Here is a 23,938-nt window from a genome sequence, read left to right as displayed (position 1 = left end):
CATATTAGCTATATCAACACTTCCAATGATAAGCATATGAGCTGTATCAACACTTCCAAGGTAAGCATATGAGCTATATCAACACAATATCTGACAAGCATATGAGCTGTATCAGTGGAGTCCATCCCCTATCTCCTCCCAAACAACATCCGGTTTAGAGGTCCATCCCCTATCTTCCCCTAAACCGTGGAGTACATCCCATATCTCCTCCCACATACACAACGTATATACTCAAAGGTCATATACACAATCAATCAATACATAACGTTAATGTATTCTATCAACCGTCAAATTCTATGACATATCCAATTGATTAGTTTTAGTTTGCCTAATCATCATGCATTGTCTACAACAATCAAAACTACCCTCCACCGGTAGCCCAAGCAATTATTTCTAAATAGATAATAAAAGCTCCAACAGATAAAATATCACTGTTTTCAAAAGTGAGCGATTAATAAATCTAACTCCACTATTCAACCATATAATGAACCAATTTCATTATTTTCCACTCAATTCCATATAACCACAATTTTTCCAAATTAATCATACCAATTAATTTATACAACCAATTAGGGTTTTCTACCCCATTTTCCAATATTGACCCAATGGTCTATATATCAACAACCAACATCAATAACATCATTTTGAAACCCAAAATACATATTATGAGCCCAAAATCACAAAACCCTCTTTAACACATTTTGAAACCCTAAGTCCCAAAATCAACTATTTAAACAATAAGCTCAAAATCTAGGTTAAAACCCATAAGAGTGAGTAGGAATCCCTACCTCAAATTCGGAGCTTAAGGAGAGAAGACGAAGAAACTCAACGTGCTCCAAAACTCAATATACTCGGATCAAAACGTAGCCCTCGACGATCAACCCAACTCTTACAAAGGTCGAAGGGAAGGGAAACACTCTAACTAGATCAAACCCTAGAGAGAAGGGAGTTTCTAGAGAGAGGAACTCTCAAAAAGTCTTTTTAGTAAGTAAGAGAGAGAGAGAGAATGTAAAAAAATGATTTTAAAATGCCCAGCTGCCAACTGATATACGACATTCCCGCTCGAGCGGAGAACATAACGCTCGAGCGTCAAGAACAAAAAACTAGGTCCGCTCGAGCGCAATAAGTCCCGCTCGAGCGCCAAGACACAAGAATAAAGTACATCCGCTCGAGCGCGAAAATCAGTCCACTCGAGCATAGATTTCCCCCTTCCAGAACTTACACCCAAAGGTACTACCCGCTCGAGCGCCACCGCTCGAGCGTAAAGAAACTCGCTCGAGCGTAAAAATCACACCTGCAGAAGTTTTGCAGGGACACGAAAAATCGGGAGCATGCAATCTCCGCTCGAGCGCAAGAAGACCCGTTCGAGCGGACCTCCTAAAAACTGGGCAACAAAGAATTGAAACCAAAGCCTATCCAACCTGTAACAACTCTGCCCAATACATCCTAAAACTCAATCAAGTGGAATTAAAGGATGACAACAAGGTATACCACCACCAACATCACGGAACCGAGTCCGGAATACAACAGAACAGTAAAGGGACAACCGGGATTGCTATAACCTCCCCCCCTTAAAGAATTTCGTCCCCGAAATTAAACACAAGTTTTTCAAAAACAGGTTTTCTTTATTTTCAACAATGTTACAACATAATATTAAACAACCCAACCCATTACCGGTCAATCCCATCTCTTTTCAAGAGACATAACACATTATTCATAACAACCTGCATTATCAACATGCATTTTTTTGAAACTTAGCAATTTCAACTCATTTTCCACAATTCCATAACACATGCAACATTAACATCATGCTTGCATTTCCATAATATATTGAACATATGCAATGTTATAATAAATTTCCATTAACCCAAAACATTCACATTATTTTACAACTTAAGACACATATCATGTTCTTAAAGTTCAACGATATTACAAAATTACCAATACATGGTTACATATCAACAAATAAGTCCGGATATTTCTCGCGGACTTCCAACTCACGTTCCCAAGTGGCTTCCTCCACTCCGTGATGTTTTCACAAAACCTTCACCAAAGGAATGGTCTTGCCACGCAGGACTTGATCCCGCCTATCTAAGACTCGAATCGGTCTCTCCTCATACGAGGCATCCTCATCTACCTCCAAGTCAGTCCAATCTAACACATGGGACGGATCCGACTCATACTTCCGAAGCATACTCACATAAAACACGTCATGTACTCCGGATAACTGCGGCGGTAAGGCTAAATGATAAACAACCTCGCCAATCCTCTCAAGGATCTCAAAGGGACCGATAAACCGAGGGGACAACTTCCCACTCTTCCCAAATCTCATCAAACCTCGCCTAGGTGATATTTTCAAGAAGACATGATCACCTACCTCAAACGCCAAAGGCCTCCTCCTACGGTCGGCATAACTCTTTTGGTGACTTTGGGCTGTAACAAGCCTCCTACGGATAAGCTCAACTTTCTCCGTCGTCTCCCTAACCAACTCCGGACCCAACAAAGGTGCATCACCCACCTTGGTCCAACACACTAGAGACCTACACGGTCGGCCATACAAGGCCTCAAACGGTGCCATACCGATACTAGATTGAAAACTGTTGTTGTAGGCAAACTCCACCAAGGGCAAGTGCCTCTCCCACGTCTCACTAAAGTCAAGGACACAACCTCGAAGCATATCCTCAAGGATCTGAATAGTACGCTCGGACTGCCCGTCAGTCTGAGGATGATAAGCCGTACTAAAGGTCAACTTAATGCCCAAGGCACCCTGCAAACTCTGCCACAACCTAGCAGTAAAACGAGGATCTCTATCTGAGACGATCGTCACTGGGACCCCGTGCAATCTCACTATGTCCTGAATATACAAGTCGGCGAGATGATCTACTGAATCTCGCCGACTTAGTCAACCGGTCTACAACCACCCAAATAGCATCACTACCCCGCTGAGTCCTCGGAAGACCTACAACGAAGTCCATAGTGACATGCTCCCACTTCCACTCGGCAATAGGCAAGGGTTGCAACAAACCCGCTAGCCTCTGATGCTCGGCCTTCACTTGCTGGCAAGTAAGGCACTTCGATACGAAAATAGCCACATCTCTCTTCATATCCCGCCACCAAAACTGGCGACCCAAATCCCGATACATCTTAGTGCCTCCTGGATGCACCGCAAGACGTGAATGATGGAACTCTCGGAGTACCTCCTCTCGGCAAGACTCCGGCACACACAAACGGTCTCGGTATCTGACACTCAGGTCGGGATACACCGTCAAACCCTTCTCAATCTTCCCATTTGAGATCTTCTCTCGGAGGGATTCTATCTCAAGGTCACCTCTCTATGCCTCTAACACTCAGGTCACAAGTGTAGGCTGCGCAACAACAGAAAACAAGGCCGCAGCCTCAGCTGATTCACTCAGGAGCAAGTCAAACTCGCCTAGTGCACCCAACATCTCCCATTCCCGGATAGCTATACAAGTTACATCACTAATGGATTTCCTACTAAGGGCATCGGCCACAACATTGGCCTTTCCCGGGTGATAGTGCAACTCAAAATCATAGTCCTCAATGAACTCCATCCATCTCCTCTGCCTCAAATTCAAGTCTCTCTGTGTAAACAGGTACTTCAAACTCTTGTGATCCGAGAACACCTCGAACCTCTCACCATAAAGGTAGTGCCTCTAAATCTTCAAGGCAAAGATCACTGCTGCTAACTCTAGGTCGTGTGTAGGGTAATTCTTCTCGTGTACTTTCAACTGACGTGAGCCATAAGCTACCACTTTTCCCTCTTGCATCAACACACAACCCAAACCCCCTCATGAGGCATCACAATAAACCACATAACCCAACCCTCTCTCCGGAATAATCAAAACCGGAGCGGTGGTCAATCTAACCTTCAACTCTTGGAACGACTTTTCGCAAGTCTCACTCCACACAAACTTGACCCCTTTTCGCGTCAATCTAGTCAACGGCGAAGCTAGCCTGGAGAAATCTTTCACAAACCGACGGTAGTACCCAGCTAATCCCAGAAAACTGCGGATCTCAAACACACTCTTAGGCTGTGCCCAATCTTGCACTGCCTCTACCTTGGATGTATCAACAGACACTCCCTCCCCAGATACCACATGGCCTAAGAATTTGACCTCTCCTAGCCAAAACTCACACTTCCCAAACTTGGCATACAGCCTATGGGCTCTAAGCAACTCAAGCACCACTCTCAAGTGTTCCTCGTGCTCCTCCTCAGAAGGCGAATAGATAAGAATGTCGTCCACGAAAACGACTACAAATCGATCCAAGAATTCCTGGAAGATCTGGTTCATCAAATCCATAAAGACTGCTGGTGCATTGGTAAGCCCGAATGGCATCACCAGAAACTCATAATGGCCATACTGCGTACGGAATGCCGTCTTAGGAATATCCTCCTCCCTAACCCTCAACTAGTGGTAACCCGATCTCAAGTCTATCTTAGAGAAACAACGGGAACCCTTCAACTGGTCAAACAAATCATCTATATGGGGCATAGGGTACTTATTCTTGACTGTAGCCCGATTCAACTTCCGGTAGTCTATACACAATCTCAAGGCACCATCTTTCTTTTTAGCGAAGAGGGCCGGTGCTCCCCACGGCGAAACACTAGGGCGAACAAAACCCTTATCTAGCAATTCTTGGAGCTGAATCTTCAACTCACTCAACTCAGCTAGGGCAAAACGATAAGGTGCCATAGAAATCGGCGCTGTGCCGGGCACTAAATCAATAGAGAACTCTATCTCTCGGTGTGGTAGCAAACTAACGAGATCCTCGGGAAAAACGTCCGAGTACTCACAAACCACTCTCGGCAATACAGTCTGGGTCTCATCACACTCACCACTCATAAAGCTAGCAAGTAGACCACTAAGTTCACTCCGCCCTCGCGGATCATAAATCGGTGGCAACACACTACCAACCCGATCCCCCAAGAAATGGAAACACTCCCCGCTCAAGGTACAAACTGTGACCGTCTGGCGGTAGCAATCAATAACAGCCCAGTATAACGATAGCCAATCCATACCCAAAATAACATCAAAACCCTTCATGGGCATGACAACAAAGGGAAAAGAAAGCCTATGGTCGGCGACCTCTATATCACAACCTCTAACACCATGTTTCAAGATCAACTCACCACCAACATGCGATACTACACATATAGGAGACGCTAACTGTGCCAACTCCAATTCCAAAACAGATGCAAATGCAGCAGACACAAAAGAATGAGATGCACCCGTATCAATCAATACACTAGCAACAGAGTTGCAAAACAAGAAGGTACCTCTCACAACTGATGGAGCCGGTACTAGATCCTGCGCGGTAACAGCATACACGCGCCCTGTAGGCCCCTGATCCACCTGCTCACCTCTAGGAGCAAAAGACTGCTGCACTGACTGGGATGACGAAGCTCCCGAATTGGCCCTCGAGGCCTGTACAGACTGAGCTGGCTGATAACTCTGCGTCTGCCTAGAACCAAACGCTCCTGAAGTAGCACTCAGCTGTGGGCAAAACCTCTTTAGGTGCCCAGGCTGACCACACTGATAGCAAGACAAAGGCTGGCCCCTGCCCTGACTCTGGCCCTGAGGTCTAGCTGAAGAAGAAGCAGCTCGCTGACCCCCTCCCTTCTGCGAACAAACCGAAGACTTGTGACCCAGCTGGCCACACGCAAAACAAGTTAAGCCTTCCTGAGTACCTCTCCCAGAGCTCGCACTCGGCACTGGAAAGGTCGATCTAGCCAAACCACCCTGAGACTGCTGAGGGTTAGAACCCCTCTATCTCCTGCTGTCACCCTGACCATCGTGGCTCCTCTTGGAGCCTTTCTGCCCCTCGTCTTCCTCCTGCATCATAATCTCCATATGAGCAGCAGCATCAACCAAACGTCTGTACTCTCGGATAAAGGACCCTCCAACCCTTAACTTGAGTCCACGCCTCAACTTCCGCTCAAACTCAAAACAACGGCGTTCCTCGGACGCCACCAGTTTAGGTGCAAACCTGGACAGACTAGTAAAAGTAGCCTCAAACTCGGCCACTGACAAACCCTGCTGTCTAAGCTAGCAAAACTGCTCCCTCAACTTCTCCCTAGCAGCTGAAGATAAAAACTTATCCTGGAAAGCATTCACAAACGCCTCCTATGCACCACCAACATTGCCCTTCTCGTACTTCCACCATTGACCCGCATCTCCCTTCAGCTGGAAGGATGCCGAGGTCATCTTTAAAGCCCCGTCCTCGATGCCAAGCATTTCGAACGCCTTCTCTATCTGTTCCAACCACTCGTCAGCCTTAAGTGGCTCCTTCGGATCCCCAACAAACTCGTCCGGATTGGACCGGAAGAATTCCCTCTTCAAGAAGGAAGGGCCCTGCCTCAACAACCTGGGCTTGAACTGGATCCTGAACTGGATTCTCAGCTCGGAAAATACCCACGGACTTCCTTAAAGCATCAGCTATCCCTCGGGCTAAAGCGCCCATAGCCTCCTAACCTGCTGGCTCGGCCACATTGGCCTGGCCAACCCTCTCTTGCTGTGCCGGAATATCATCCGGTAAAGGCATCTCCTGCCTACAATGTCTGCCTCGTCTACCACGTCCTTGTCTTGACATCCTAATAAAGGTAACGAAGAACGTTAGCACATTCATAAATGTGCCAAAACTAAACACTCGCGTCCTAATACATGGACAACTGTAATTCACTCCACGTAAGCACATAAACACATAAGCACTTACGAATTTCATTTCCGGATAATGATAGTCCCGAGGCGTTACTAGAGTTCCGATTAGAAACAGCATTGATCAAGTGCTTTTCCAACAAGACTCACAGAAACCCAAGGATCCAATCAACATCCTAGAAACTAAATTCCATACCCACATAGTCACATAAGCATGTTATCAATTAAGCACATAGCATATGACACTACATCTAAGTCTCTATCAAGCGCGACAAACCCATTGTGATCCTAATCACTTCCCACGTACCCAAAGTATTCGAACCTGGTACGCTCTGATACCAAGTTGTAACGACCTCAAAAAAAATACATAAAACCCATCACTTTAGACATGCATCGATATAAAAGAAACTAACCATTTCTATTCATCAGAGTAATTCTTACACTGTATTACATGTTAACAACAAAAGCAAATGCTCTATGGACTTACAGCTTTCCAAGTCAACACTTGGTTACACAAAAGAAGAGTACTAACTCTATACAAAATAAGCCCTTGGCTTGGTATACATGTAATACAAACAAAATAAACAAAAGGAGTCTTCAACTCTCATCATCATCCAAGCTATGTCCTTGGAGGTGGCATACTACCTGTACCTGAAAATAATGTCCCATATAGGGTGAGCCAACGCCCAGTAGAGATATGCTAAACACAGTATGAGCAATAACTAAGACATTAGCAATTGATAAATGTTCAATTTTCCATAAACCAATTCATAACCTATTTTCATTTCATGACCACTATGTTCATGTTTCATTTTAGTTTCCATTTCTTATCCATTCCACAATTTACAGCAATGGCTCAGAACCTGGCCAACCACTTATATGAGACAATGACTCATATAAACACTTCCCATTTTATAATAGATAAACATATTAGTTGTATCAACATCTCAACAGATAAGCATACAAGCTGTATCCACATTTCAACAGATATGCATATTAGCTACAACAGATAAGCATACAAGCTGTATCCACATTTCAACAGATATGCATATTAGCTATATCAACACTTCCAATGATAAGCATATGAGCTGTATCAACACTTCCAAGATAAGCATATGAGCTATATCAACACAATATCTGACAAGCATATGAGCTGTATCAGTGGAGTCCATCCCCTATCTCCTCCCAAACAACATCCGGTTTAGAGGTCCATCCCCTATCTTCCCCTAAACCGTGGAGTACATCCCCTATCTCCTCCCACACACAACGTATATACTCAAAGGTCATATACACAATCAATCAATACATAACATTAATGTATTCTATCAACCGTCAAATTCTATGACATATCCAATTGATTAGTTTTAGTTTGCCTAACCATCATGCATTGTCTACAACAATCAAAACTACCCTCTACCGGTAGCCCAAGCAATTATTTCTAAACAGATAATAAAAGCTCCAACAGATAAAATATCAATGTTTTCAAAAGTGAGCGATTAATAAATCTAACTCCACTATTCAACCATATAATGAATCAATTTCATTATTTTCAACTCAATTCCATATAACCACAATTTTTCCAAATTAATCATACCAATTAATTTATACAACCAATTAGGGTTTTCTACCCCATTTTTCAATATTGACCCAATGGTCTATATATCAACAACCAACATCAATAACACCATTTTGAAACCCAAAATACATATTATGAGCCCAAAATCACAAAACCCTCTTTAACACATTTTGAAACCCTAAGTCCCAAAATCAATCATTTAAACAATAAGCTCAAAATCTAGGTTAAAACCCATAAGAGTGAGTATGAATCCCTTCCTCAAATTCGGAGCTTAAGGAGAGAAGACGAAGAAACTCAACGTGCTCCAAAACTCAATATACTCGGATCAAAACGTAACCCTCGACAATCAACCCAACTCTTACAAAGGCCGAAGGGAAGGGAAACACTCTAACTAGATCAAACCCTAGAGAGAAGGGAGTTTCTAGAGAGAGGAACTCTCAAAAAGTCTTTTTAGAAAGTAAGAGAGAGAGAGAGAGAATGTAAAAAAGTGATTTTAAAATGCCCAGTTGCCAACTGATATACGACATTCCCGCTCGAGCGGAGAACACAACGCTCGAGCGTCAAGAACAAAAAACTAGGTCCGCTCGAGCGCAATATGTCCCGCTCGAGCGCTAAGACACAAGAATAAAGTACATCCGCTCGAGCGCAAAACTCAGTTCGCTCGAGCGTAGATTTCCCTCTCCCAGAACTTACACCCAAAAGTACTACCCGCTCGAGTGCCAAAGTACCCGCTCGAGCGCCACCGCTCGAGCGTAAAGAAACCCACTCGAGCGTAAAGAAACCTGCTCGAGGATAAAAATCACACCTGCGGAAGTTTTGTAGGGACACGAAAAACTAGGAGCGTGCAATCTCCGCTCGAGCACAAGAAGACCCGCTCGAGCGGACCTCCTAAAAACTGGGCAACAAAGAATTGAAACCAAAGCCTAACCAACCTGTAACAACTCTGCCCAACACATCCTAAAACTCAATCAAGTGAAATTAAAGGATGACAACAAGGTATACCACCACCAACATCACGGAACCGAGTCCGAAATACAACAGAACAGTAAAGGGACAACCGGGATCGCTATAGTTATGCTAATGGATGTACCACATATGACTGTACTGACTGAACGACCGAAATACTGATTTAATGAACTGTTTTCATTACTGTAAAGACATTCATTCTTAACCCCTTTACTCATTGTGTTATTCACTGGTCTTTAGCTCACTGCTCATATATATATGTAGGTGTACAAGCACTAGACCGTGGTTAGAAGCGTCGGGATAAGCTCTAGTTTTGTCAAGCCAACCACTATGCCTCACTGTGAGGTTCCAAGCCTGTCAAGTTATGGCTTAGGGGTGTTTTTAATTTTCCTGTCTGTCTCTGTATCTGTTTTGTATGACTGTTCTGTTTACTGTACTGTACTGTTTAATAGGGATTAGGTCCCTCAACTGAATGATTGTATATATGTACATACTGTTTTGTCTGACTGTATATATTTGAATGAAAAGTCTTTTTGCATACAGACTGTCACAGCTCATTGGACATTGTTTATTTACTGTTTTGGTTTTCGCCAGCCCCTGTACTCTGTATTACTGTATTACTATTAAGCAGGCCTTCGGTAATCTTGGATTACTGGCCGATTACGGTGCTAAACCCATAGGGGCGGGTTTGGGTCGTGACATTAACTATGTGAGAATTTTAAAAATTTGTATTCCCCTCACCACAAATATTTTGTTTATGAAATTTGAGATTTTGAGTGTTATATTTTATATATTTTGAATGATAAATATTTGGAGAGAATCAAGATAGGTAAAAAGGATTTCAATACAAAGTTTTGTGAAATAGTAATATATGGAGGATCAATCCATTAATCAAAGTAAATTGAAAACCGATTTAAAAGCAAAGGTATGCATGTGGGTTATGATACATTATGTATAATCAACATCAGACATATATATACATACAAAATGTACATATTTATACATATACAAATATATTTAACATCACATACATATATTATTATTTATAAATATATTACATGTAGACACTCGAGGAAAAATGATGGAAGAGAGAATACAAAAGGATGAGTTATTCAAACATTCATTTAAATGTAAATATATGTACATAATAAAAAAAGACAAATATATGAATAAGTATAAAACTAACTTCTTCTAAATACATGTTGCATCAGACTGCTTGACTGTGTAGGATTATGCCTTGTTCTAAAATGCTTTTCATGTTGAATTGTTGTTATATGTTATTTAGGGTTTTCAAAATTCTATGTCTTTTAATTTTACTTTATGTTTTTTATTTGCATTATTTGGAAAGATTGAGAAGGTAGCAAATATATGAGATATGTTAATGATTTTCTATATTAGTGGGATATTTGAATTTTGAAATTCAAATTTAATGGACAATTAGAGTTATTTTTTTTTTATTTTTAATATTTTAGTTGAGTTAGTCAATAGAAAGATTTTTAATTATTTGAAAATATAAAAAACTAACAAAATTAGTTTGAGGATTTAGAGCTCCCAAAGGCTTGTTGTAAGAAACCCCATTTTTTTTAATATACATATAAATAGATGTTGTAAAAGGCATGAGCCGAATAGATCATAACATTCCATTTACTATCTTATTGCAGCCTCCAAAATGGATCCCAAGTTGTACAAAGCAGCCATGAGAGGCAAAGAGAAAATGGGAGGAGAAGAGAATGAAGAAAACGATGATGATGTTCTCAACCTCATGCAATGCATTAATGACCAACAACAACTTGAACTGCAATTAACTTCAAATAAAAACACAATCCTCCATGTCGCAGCCCAATTCGATAATAAAAAATATGTGCAAATAATTTTAGAAAAGAGTCCATCGTCATCGTTGTTACGCTGCTTGAATATCGATGGCGAGACTCCTCTTCGAATTGCAGCGAGGGTAGGACACTTGGACATAGTGAAAGCACTCATACAATGTGCAAAAAGACTAGACCACGAAGAAGTTGAAAGCCGGGGTGGAGCAGCCATGGAGATGTTGAGGGCCACAAATAACGACAATGACACTGCCATGCACATAGTCGTGTGAAATCCTCGTAACTCAAGTGTGTTGAAAGATATTGAGTTTATACGTCCACCCAATAACGCGGGTGTGGTGGAATGGTTAACTAAAGAAGATCCTGAGTTTACACATCCACCCAATAATGCCAAGGAAACTCCACTATACCTGGCCGTTGAGAGACAACGCAATGACATGGTGTCTATGATTTTGAAAAATTGCACATCGCCAGCTAATGGTGGCCTAAATGGTCAGCGGCATTGCACGCGGCAGCAAGTGACAGACGGGAAATAGGTTTGTGGCTACTTCAATTTCTTCAACCAATTTAATTACATGCACAATTGTAGAGACAAAAAAGGGTAGAGCGTTGGATTAAATAAATACATATTCTTTTAGTCATACATAACCTGCCCTGTTCATTTATTGGTTGCAATTGTTAGTGTATCATCATGTTAGTGTATCATTGTGTTTGTTAGTGTAGTGTATCATCATTGTGTTTGTTAGTGTAGTGTATCATTATGTTAGTGTATCTTATTTAATTGTTCAGATTAGCTTTAGTCTTGTATACCTTTAGCACCTTTCGGTGGGCAATCATCCAAGGCATCCAAAGGCATCCTCTATAAATAGAGTGCCTTCTTTGTGTAATTCAGACATATACAATTTACAGAAACAATTGTGCCTCTCTCTCTCTCTCTTTCTATTCGCTCATCTCTATCTTCTCTCACTTTCTCCAATTATTATTTTATGGTATCAGAGCACAGTGTTACATTTCTGGCAATTTGCGATTTTGGTGTTTAGTCCCATCCACAGCGGCACTACATCAAACCACTCGAAATTTCCTCACGATTCCAACGGCACCAAGCCCGGCCTCAGAAAACCTTTCACGCGCCGCCAGTGTCCACTGCGCGTCACCATTTCCGCCACCACTCTCACACGCGCCCGCACGCGCCATCCGTTGTTTCTCCCTTCCGACACGCGCCTACACGCGCCCACACGACCCGCGGAGGACGTCAGCCCTGCCTCTCCCGTACGCCGCGCCTACTACTGTGCGCCTCTCGTGCGCCGTTTCACTACTGTGCACCCGCGTGCGCCGAATCAGTTACCGTGCGCCGCGTCTGCGCCTGACCGCTACCGTGCACCGCCGCTTCCTGCTAACGTGTTCCTTCCTACACTCTGCTAACGTGCGCCGCTGACATATTTGCTGACATCATCTCTGTCCAGCATACCTTTCCTGGCTATTTTCGACCTTCCGGACTCACTGGTACACTCTGTTTTACCTAATTTTGCTCCTACAGGTCTATCATATTACTTTAAACCCTATTCAACTAGTATTATGGATCGTCATGATGCCTCCCATCCTATTTCCGTTATTTTGAATGGTTCAAACTATGTTCTGTGGGCCCAAGCCATGTCCTCCTTCCTAAAAGGAAAGAAGCTCTGGTGAATTGTCACCGGGGATGTGACTAAACCGGTGAAAGACAGTGACACTAATGAAACTACTGTTCCTACTGCTACATTTGAAGACCGACTTGAGGAATGGGACAGTAAGAATTACCAAATCATTACCTGGTTTCGTAATACCTCTGTTACATCTATCAGTCTTCAGTTTGGTCGCTTTCAGCTTGACTCTGTAACTACTCCTGCAAAAGACATCTGGGATTTCTTGAAAGAACGATACCAGACTACTGGTCTTGCCCACCAATATCAACTTCAGAACCAACTTCACCGCATGCGCCAAGAATCCACTCAGTCCATTAATGACTTCCTTTCTCAAATGTACTCTGTTTGGGATCAGCTTGCTCTTTCAGAACCAACTTGGCATACCCCCGAAGATGCTGTTTTATTTACTATCTATCGCAACCAGCAAAGGTTGGTGCATTTTCTTATGGCTCTTACTTCCTCCTTTGAGCCCGTACGTGCCTCTCTGCTTCATCGCCATCCATTGCCCACTCTTGAACAAGCAATTTCTGAGTTGCTATCAGAAGAGACGCGTCTCGGTACTCTTCAAACTCATCATGTAGACTCTGTTCTTGCCACTCCTCCGTACCGGCCATCATTTACCCAACGGACCACTGCTTGCCTCTATTGTCAGAATCGGGGTCTTCCTTCAACCCATCTCCTGGTCAATTGCCACGTCAGATCCTGCCGCTACTGCAACAAACTTGGTCCTGGTCATTTGCAACAGGATTGTTTTCGCAATCCATCCCGATCATCGTCCAATAGCCACTCCTCACGCGGTGGCTCTTCCCGTGGAAGCTTTCATCGTTCCGGGAATCAGTCTCATCACACTGCTACTACTGCTTCTAGGAATCAGCCTCATCCCACTGCTGCTGCTGCTTCCGGGAATCAGTCTCCTCACACTAATGCTGTCACCTCTGCGGGGTTCTCTGAGTCTTCTGCTCCGTCTATCCCTCGCTTTTCTCCAACGGATGTAGAGGCCATGCTCAAACAACTTCTCTCCCCATCTGGTACACCTCCTCCTACTGCTTTGTCTGTAATCCCAGGTAACTCTTCTTGGTATTTTGACTTTGCCTGTTGTAATCATATGACCTCCAGTTCTACTATCTTTTCTTCCTTCTCTTCATCTCCTCATATTCCCTCAATACATACTGCTGATGGTTCCCTCATGTCTGTACGTCATGTTGGTACTGTTTCCACCTCTTCTTTATCTATCCCTCAAGTTTATCATATCCCTGCTCTTACCTTAAACCTTATTTCCATTGGTCAATTATGTGAACTTGGTCTAACTGTCACATTTTCTGCTACTGATTGTTTGGTACAGGACCCTCAGACGGGGCAGACTATTGGGATCGGCCGTAAGCATGGACGTTTCTATGAACTCATTCACCTTCATGTTCCTGCTTCTCCTCCGATTGCTGCTCCTACATCTACTTCCTCATTATCTCCCTTTCATCTTTGGCATTGTCGTTTAGGGCATATTTCTGTTAATCGCTTACGGTCTTTGGTTTCTAGTGGACAGTTGGGTCATGTAATTCCCGATAATTTCGATTGTATCCCCTGTCAACTTGCCAAATAACCTACTTTATCATTTAATAAAAGTACTTCAGTTTCCCTTGCACCTTTTGATCTTATACATTCCGATATTTGGGGGCCCTCCCCTACTACTACTATGGGGGGATCCCGCTATTTTGTTGTCTTTATTGATGATTTTTCCCGATTTACTTGGCTTTTTCTCATGAAAACTAGGTCTGAACTTAAACACATTTATTATAGATTTGCTCAAATGGTCCACACCCAATTCTCCAAAACCATCAAAATTTTTCGCTCTGACAATGCTATGGAATATTGGGATTCTGATTTCCTTTCCTTTCTTCAGCATCATGGTACACTGCCTCATCGTTCTTGTGCTGGCACGTCCCAGCAAAATGGCCGTGTTGAACGGAAACATAGGCATATTCTTGACACTACTCGCGCCCTTCTTCTCTCTTCTTTCTGCCCTGAAAACTTTTGGGGGGAAGCTGCCCTCACTGCTGTTTACACTATCAACTGTGCTCCTTCTCCTGTCATCCATAATCAAACTCCCTTTGAACGTCTGCATAGCACTCCCCCTCCTTACGCCAATCTCCGGGTTTTTGGCTCTGCCTGCTTTGTTCTACTTCAATCCCATGAACACACCAAGCTTGAACCTCGTTCTCGTCTTTGTTGCTTTCTTGGGTATGGAATTGAACATAAAGGCTTTCGCTGTTGGGATCCTCTCTCTAAACGTCTTCGTATCTCCCGCCATGTCGTTTTCTGGGAGCACCAAATGTTTTCCTCGCTATCCTCTTTTCACTTACCCGCACTCTCCACTACTGTACTGTTTACTAATCCTTCTTTAGATCTTTTCTCTGCTGATTTTGATACAGGTTCATCCTCCATCGAGACGCCCTTGCTCACTCCTGATCCTGCCCAACCTGCTCTCCCTGAAGGTCTACCTCTTATTGCCACACCTCCTTCTCCACCGGTTCTTCCTCTCACCGATCCTCCTACGGGTCGACCACGCCGGGTAACTCAACCTCCTATCCATCTTTGTGATTATATTGTTGGATCTGCTGCCTTCTCTACTTATGAACCTACCTCCTATCGTGAGGCTTGTACTAATCCTCTTTGGCAGCAAGCTATGACCGATGAACTACAGGCCTTGGACAAAGCTCATACTTGGGATCTTGTTGATCTTCCTCCTGGCAAGACTGCCATTGGCTGCAAATGGGTTTACAAAATCAAAACACATTCTGATGGCTCTATTGAACGCTACAAAGCTCGTCTTGTTGCCAAGGGTTTCAACCAGGAATATGGTATTGATTATGAGGAGACATTCTCTCCTGTTGCTCGGCTAACCTCTGTTCGCAGTTTACTTGCTGTTGCTGCTGCTCGCCACTGGGGGCTCTTTTAGATGGATGTCAAAAATGCTTTCCTCAATGGTCATCTTATTGAGGAGGTCTACATGCAAACTCCACCTGGGTCCACTTTTCCCCCTCATCAGGTTTGCAAACTACAGCGTGCTCTCTATGGCCTCAAGCAAGCACCTCGTGCTTGGTTTGCTACGTTCAGTTCTACCATTCATGATTTCGGGTTCACCTCTAGCTCCTATGACTCTGCTCTTTTTATCCGGACTACTTCTCATGGTACCACTCTTCTTCTTCTGTATGTGGATGATATGATTATCACTGGTAATGATGAAGCCGGTATTCTCCACCTCAAACAGTTTCTCCACCGCCAGTTTGAGATGAAGGACCTTGGTACTCTTAACTACTTCTTAGGCCTTGAAGTCTCTCATGATTCTACTGGTTCCTATTTGTCCCAGGCCAAATATGCTTCCGATCTTCTGGCTCGTGCTGGTCTGACTGATTGCAAAACTACCTCTACTCCAGTTGATCCTCAGATTCGTCTCACTCCTCTTGATGGGACTCTTCTCTCTGATGCTACTCTTTATCGCCAACTCGTCGGCAGCCTTGTCTATCTCACAGTCACTCGTCCTGACATTGCCTATGCTGTTCACATTGTCAGTCAGTACATGTCGGCTCCTCGCACTCCCCACTATACTGCTCTACTCCGCATCCTTCGCTACCTCAAAGGCACTCTGTTCCATGGTCTTCACTTCTCTGCTTCCTCCTCTCTTGAACTGCGTGCCTTTTCCGATGCTGATTGGGCTGGGGATCCTACGGATCGACGCTCCACCACGGGATTCTGCTTCTTCTTAGGAGATTCTCTTCTTGCTTGGCGTAGCAAAAAACAATCCCTCACTGCCCGCTCTAGCACCGAAGCTGAATACCGAGCTCTTGCTGATACTACTCAAGAACTTCTCTGGCTTCGCTGGCTCCTTGCTGATATGGGTGTTTCTTCTTCTGATCCTACCCCTCTCTATTGTGACAATCAGAGTGCCATTCAGATTGTTCACAATGATGTTTTTCATGATCGCACCAAACATATTGAGATTGATTGTCATTTCATTCGCCAGCATGTTACCTGTGGTACTGTTCGTCTTCTCCCTATTGCTTCCGTCGATCAACCCGCTGATATCTTCACTAAGGCTCATCCTCTTGGCCGCTTCAATGATCTTGTTTCCAAACTCAACTTGGTTGATGCTTTCCCTCCTTGAGTTTGCGGGGGGATGTTAGTGTATCATCATGTTAGTGTATCATTGTGTTTGTTAGTGTAGTGTATCATCATTGTGTTTGTTAGTGTAGTGTATCATTATTTAATTGTTCAGATTAGCTTTAGTCTTGTATACCTTTAGCACCTTTCGGTGGGCAATCATCCAAGGCATCCTCTATAAATAGAGTGCCTTCTTTGTGTAATTCAGACATATACAATTTACAGAAACAATTGTGCCTCTCTCTCTCTCTTTCTATTCGCTCATCTCTATCTTCTCTCACTTTCTCCAATTATTATTTCAGCAATAATCATTTACATTTCATCATAATAATAGTATCACAAACACCATTGGAAAAAATTGAAGTTACATATATTGTAGAGAGATTAGAGTTGGAACGATGATTATTTTAATCAACCATGAAACAAGAATTCAAATTGAATTGAAGCACATGTCTAGCTTAGTAAGTCTATTGAAGTGAGAGGACAAATGTGCAACAACAAAATTAATTTCAAAAAAAGAAGTTAAAAAAGTTGAAGCATTTTCTGTTGTTGAGGTATGTATTAAATTGTATTTAATACTTTTTCTCTGAATCTTTTATTTCGGGAAGTTCAAAACTTTTATTAGAATGAAAGTCAGATCTAATCAAGAAAACAGATGAATACGGGTGGACACCACTTCACTATGCTGCACATCATGGTAATGTAAATGGAGTTAAAAAGATATTAGAAAAAAGATAAATCAGTAGCATACATTACAACAGATGAGGAGGATGATGAAAAGACAGCTCTTTATATAGCTGCTGCTCGTGGAAATGTAAGGGTAATGGAAGAGCTTTTATCACAGTGTCCAGATTGTTGGGAGATGGTCAATAGTAAAAGACAAAATATTCTTCACATTGCTGTGGATATGGAGCAGGAAGAGGTGATTAAATATATTTTTGAAAAGTTATGGATTATTCATTTTATAAATCAGAAAGACATTGAAGGAAATACATCACTCCATCTGCTTATTACTGCTTTCGGGATCGATATGCCGATGTTCGAGATTGTGCTCTGGGCCTAGTCTAGTGGAGATTGGAATGCTACAAACAATAACAACGTGACCCCACAAGGCATAATGTGGTCTCGTGTTGCAGAGGTAAGAATGCTAATTTGACCGCATATGACATGTTTTCTCATGGCATGCATCGTACATACCATAATGTTGAGAACCAAACCTTTATGTCATCCTTTGTGCACGTCACACACCATAATGTGTTATAAATTTTGCAAAAAATAACTATTAAAAAAAAAAGGAAATATAAGTGAATTTTTTTTTAGTATGCATATAGGTGTAGTGATGATGGGATTAATAGTATCAAGAGGTTCACGTAATAAAAAAAGTTCAAGTTTTCCTTTTTAAATAATAGATTGTGTAGAATAATAAAAATTCATTTGTTTGAAATTAATTGATTCATAATATTTACATTACTTTATCTGTTCTTTCAAGAATAGTAGTACTTGAACTAAAAAATTTGATTTGTTGTTTAAAATTAATAATGTGATAGTCTATTACATATTTAAAACAACTCTCTCTCTCTCTCTCATTTTTTTTAATCATTAATCATCTTTTTTTACACATTATTAAATAAAAAAAATGAATCTAAGGCCTCATTTGGGAACCCTCTATTTTAGCCATAAAGTCAAAAAGTTACTAAATTAGTCAAAAAGTCAACAATCCATACAAAAAAGTCAAAGATTCTCTTTTCTTTCTACTTTTTGCACATCTTTTCGTAAAAAACTAAAAAGTCATCCCAAACATACTAGTTTTTTTTAGCTCACATTTTAGTCAATTTCAAAAAAGTTACTAAATTAGCATGTTCCCAAACGAAGCCTAAGTATATCATTTTCTTTCTCTCAACTGCGCCTACCCTTATTTGGTGGAATTTATAGATAATATAACATTGGCACCTTCACCATATGTTTCAAGTATTTTTGTCAAGTGAGGCAGTTATGCTATAATACTAATGTAATTACTTTTCATTTAATTATAACAATTTTAATATTGCAAAAGACTTTAGCTTATTCTGACCTTAGAGCATAATATTTATAAGATTCAAGCCGACTTTGACATTTTCAGGACTTAAAAGTGAAATTTTGAATACGAACCTTTCATACATTAAAAAAAAAAAAAAAGTGTGGCCAAAAGATTATGTGTTTTTTATTTGACAGTGCTTACCAAAACATTACTTAGATGTATAACTATCAAAATTTACTTAAAGTTTATAATAAGAAAAACCAAAATAATCCAAGCTTAAACACCAAATAAAAAATGAACAAACTATACCAAAATATTAATTAAACATCACCATTCTCGTATTTTTAACTGCAAAATAGCTATTTGAAATTGAATGATCCAACTTATCGACAAAATCCTTTTTAATTCATAAAAATATTGATTTATTTATTCTTTCTTGTGACTATTCCCCTCCCCCCTTTTAGTGACTAGTTGAACAGAGGTAACATTTAATCAACTTTAAATTTTAAAAGTTTCTTTCTCCATAAACAACTATAACTAATATAATTAATCGTATTTCAGACACAATTCATGCATTTTGAAATTGATTTTTAGTTTAAGGTCCTCAATATTAAGATTTTATAAAATAAATGACATACAATATTTTCATATTAGTTGAAGTCCCTCAACATTTTCACAGAGAAATTTTGACACAGAAATTTCAGCTCTTCACAAAGAAATTTCAATTTTTACAGAGAAATTTTTCTGGTATGATTACAGAGAAATTTCATTGAATAATCTTAACTAATAAAAAAAAACATGTTAGACTTCTCCTACTACCCAAAGTTAGAGAGGGACATTGCACTAATTTTCCCTTGTCGGTACAACTATCCATTAATTTCAAATAATTTACCATATCAATTAATTTTATTAATATTATTATTATTTATTTTTAAAAATAATCATTTATTAGTTTTAAATAATTTACTATATCAATCAATTATTAATTTTGAATCTTCACTAAAATTTGTCGAGACATTTTCAATTCAGGTTATTTTATTTTATGTTTGAGTTAGCATAATATTAATAGCTAAAAAAATTCATCACTTTTTGATATTAGGTGACTCACTTGGTTCATCTTGAATCCTCTTTTCCTGCCTCAAATTCATCAAATGTTGCCACGCGGCTCAATTTTAAATAATCAAGCAAATAGAGTTTAAGTGTGGTTTAGTTGTGGGTTTGTAAACATTGAGACCTATCACAACATTATTATATATATATATATATATATCAGTGATCGGAGAAGAAGTATAGGAAGTTGAGTTTGTAAGTAAGTGATGTTCAACTTGGATCGGTTCAGTTACCTTCAATGTGAAATTCATGTAGTATATATAGGGTTCATTAATATTGCTTGCTCAAGATGGTTTCATGGAGCTCTGGTGCTGCCAAATTTCCTTTTAGCATTGCCCAATGTGGGGGACCACCAGGTAGTTGTCATAGAATGCATATACTCATTATAGTCATGCTGATAACAAACTTCATTCTTCTGGTTTAACAGCTTCCGTGATTCTAGGTGTAGGGGACTAGTGGAGGTGGCAACTTGCACATGCACATACTCACAACTTCCACGTTTCTCTGTGAGGTTCCCTCAGCTTAGTACCTTCGTGCCTCAGTTCGGCCCTAGACGAGGCTTCTGTTGGGATGGGCTGGTCCATTCGGATATCTTTGTGTGGACTTGGCCCACTTTAGTTCGGCCCATAGATTAGGTCTTGCAGCTCGGCCCAGCCCAGCATCGCGGCTGGACTAGCCTTTCCACTGCATGTTGGGCCCAAGTGCTTAAGGACTTGGGTAGATTGTTGATCATGGAGTTGGGCTCAATTGGCTTGCCCATATATTCCTCTAACCCACTTGGATTTGGCCTTTAGTGGATTGGGCCGGCCCAAGGCTCGGATCCGACCCATTTCATATTCAGCCCCTTCATTTGCCCCCTAGCTCGCACTAAGGTTCCCCTTGGGAGGAGCTATTGTTCTGCTCTCCAAGCGTCGCGTCGCTTTGGTTCTGCCCCAGTTTGGCCTTGGTGACGGTTCAATCCTGACACACAACCCCTGCATGCGTCCTTTTGTGGTGACACGTGGCGACGTGGGATAGGTGTGCAGAGATAGTGCATCGATTCCATACCGAAGGTCCTGCTTCATGTACCTTCATGCCGGCTGGTGCAATAAATGCTCTGGCTGTCAATCCAAATCCCTTTATCTGCTTTTTCGTTATTCTAGAGAGTTTCAAAGAAAAGAGAAGAATCCTTCCCGTTCCTCTGAACTAGTCTCATCGGTGCTCTGCTCAGACTTTTCGCTGCAGGTCTTGCTTCAGCGCCCCCCGTTCGCTACCGTTGCTTTGATCTCTATAAGTTCTCTTGTGATCCTTCTTCTCCTGTCTTTTTCTATTTCAATCCTCTTGTCTGGCCCTTGCGCTGTTGTGTTCCCCATCTTGGTATCTGAGTTCCACCCCTGTACCACTAGGTTTGGTTTAATGGGAAAGTTTTGCTCATTAGTTGATACTCTCGAGGCCATGGCCATGTTTCGCCTTGATTATAATATCCCCGATGATGTGACCCTTTCGTTGGCAAAGGTTAATGCCAAGTGTATGGGCACTAGGAGTACCGTCGCCTTACCGATTGCGGCTATCGTCGAGGGAGGGGTTCGGTTTCCCCTCGACCCTTTGGTGCGCCGATTTCTGCATCAAGTTCAGCTAACCCCGATGCAAGTGTCCGTGAACCTGTTCCGTGTCGTCTGTGGTGTGTCCGCCCTCAACCGGCGGTTGGGTTTGAACCTTGATATCTAGGATATTTTAGGCTGCTACACTCTTTTGCACAACAAGGACCACAACACGTACTAGCTGCATGTTCATTCGGTCGATTGTCATCTGCTGACTAGATTGCCTGATTCGGACAAACATAACGACGATTTTTTGCAAGTTGGTGGCAACTGGGAGTTCCCTGCTGGGACTGAATTCCAATCCGAACGGATGCCTCAGAAGGATGGCTACCCAGGATCAGGTCCTTCTCTCTAGTGTCTTTTGTATTTCTTACCTTGTTTTGGATGTTGCTCTAATGAGTCACTTTTTTTTTTTTTTTTGCAGAGGCTTCCCGTTTCCAGCGCAGGCCGAATCGGGAAAACACTGAGGCCATCAAAGCTGCTCTGAGGTACAAGAAGAGATTTGCGCCCGAGCTGTTGGATTACCAGTCGACTTACCGCTCTACCATTCCGAAGAAGGCCAAGCTTGCTGCATCCCTTCTAGATTCTGACACTGAGACTGATACATCCCTCACTCCTCTGGTTACGAATCATCGCCGAAGCCAGGGTGCACCGTCTGAGAGAACGCCCTCTCCTGTCCCCAATTTTGCAAGGGGCGGGTCTATGTCGAAGAGAAAAGTGCTGGTGGATTTAGAGGCTGAGGCTTTTGGTGCCTCTGATGTTTTGGAGACCCCTCTGGAAAAGGCCGAAGCGAAGAGCCTCATGGAAGTGAAATTGGAGATGGGAGCTTCTGGAACTCCTGCTACTGCTGCCGAGCCCTCTGCTTTGGTTGCTGCGAGAGCGAAGAAGAGGATGAGAGAGACTGGCAAGGCAATAGTTGGGGAAGCTTTTGAGGATCCTATTGAGAATGAGGCATTTGAGAAATGGAAGCCGCCGATGTTGCATCAAGGCAGATCCATTTCTACTTCTGATTCGGTTGTTACTTCCAAAGATTTTGCTTTTGATTTGACTAAGATTCTGTTGATGCCGGTGGACATGGCTAATCATAACGGGCTGTAGACGTCCCTGAACGTCTCGGGAGGGAAATCCCGTTCTGTTCATTTGTGGGCTTACTACAGTTCAGACTCGATTTGTTGTCACGGTTCTAAATCTGAACCAAAGAGTCCAAATCCAGCAAATCGTTTTGAGAAACAGATTTTTGAAAAGAAGTGCCAAACATGGACTGCTTTGCCAGATACAGAGTGGCCACCTAAATATTTTTTAAATAGGGAAATTTAGGAAACCCTGACTCGGTGCCAAAGGCCACGTGTCCGTCATTGCCAAAGTTGTCTCGGCTCGGGAGCTAGGGTACGATTGGGGAAGGTCAGCCATGAGCACCCCCTCTCGCCCGGTCCGAAGACCGGCCTCTACTAACCGTGATATCCGTTTTTGAAAACGTTATGTGTTCTTATTCCGATTATTAGCCTATAATTACTATGTTATGCGCACAGCAAACAAGTATAGACTAGATTGCCTAATTTGGAAATAAACATTGCATATCCGTTTATTTTGGAAAATGGTTTGAAGTTTGCTACTCGAAAGTAGGCTAAAATACGGATTTCAACGAGTTTCTCCAACTCAGACAATCCAACCTTCACCCACAGGCAATCAATCAGTAATATCACGTAAGCATTTAGCCGCATGGCACGCATACTGTCATGGCAACACTCATACGCATGCGGTATGCTAAAGCATAAATACTTACAATGTACTCCGTGCCAAAACAATAAACTAGTTAGCAAACATGCGTGATCCTAGTTCATGTCAGATTGACTAATGCAACACATGCAGAATGCAATTAGAGTAGGCTCGGCTAACCTAAACATGGCATGTGAAGTACAATCAATTGATGCACGTATTCAATTTGGAATTGAAAGTACAAATGTAGTTAGAATGATGCGCCGAGCCCGGTGCATGCAAGACAAATGTGTGAATGCACGCATGCGTAGCATAAGGTATGCTAATTTTAAATATGCCCTAGTCTACCATCATAAGCAGGTAAATAAAAGGGAAGAAAGACGTGAGGTTGGAAGACATACACACACTCACGCACACTTATTACACGATTGCCCTCACTCGGAGGGTCCAAATAAAGATTACAGTCTGGATAATAAACACATTAATTATTACAGAATTTCTAATTAACTAACAGAACGAATGCAAAAAAAGGAAAGGTGGCCACGACCCCCGCCTCGGGATGCGCGAATGATGTATGCTCGAACCCGCCTCGCCCGAAAAGTCCGTACCATACCATTGCTGCCTCTGTTTTTA

General features: G+C 42.0%; 1 protein-coding gene across 1 annotated transcript; it reads left to right on the top strand.

Annotated features, from left to right (window-relative positions):
* Positions 1–10,888: 10,888 nt before the first annotated feature.
* On the top strand, positions 10,889–11,317 carry LOC145793882 (Ankyrin repeat family protein). The gene has a single exon (XM_082876770.1). The coding sequence runs from the start codon at positions 10,889–10,891 to the stop codon at positions 11,315–11,317; it is 429 nt and encodes a 142-aa protein (XP_082732896.1).
* The last annotated feature ends 12,621 nt before the right edge of the window (positions 11,318–23,938 follow it).

This window comes from Camellia sinensis, chromosome 6 (genome assembly GCF_055761805.1).
Source record: "Camellia sinensis isolate YWXY chromosome 6, ASM5576180v1, whole genome shotgun sequence".
Taxonomy (NCBI): Eukaryota; Viridiplantae; Streptophyta; class Magnoliopsida; order Ericales; family Theaceae; genus Camellia; species Camellia sinensis.
Note: the sequence above shows the minus strand (reverse complement) of the source record. Positions and strands in the feature narration are given on the sequence as shown.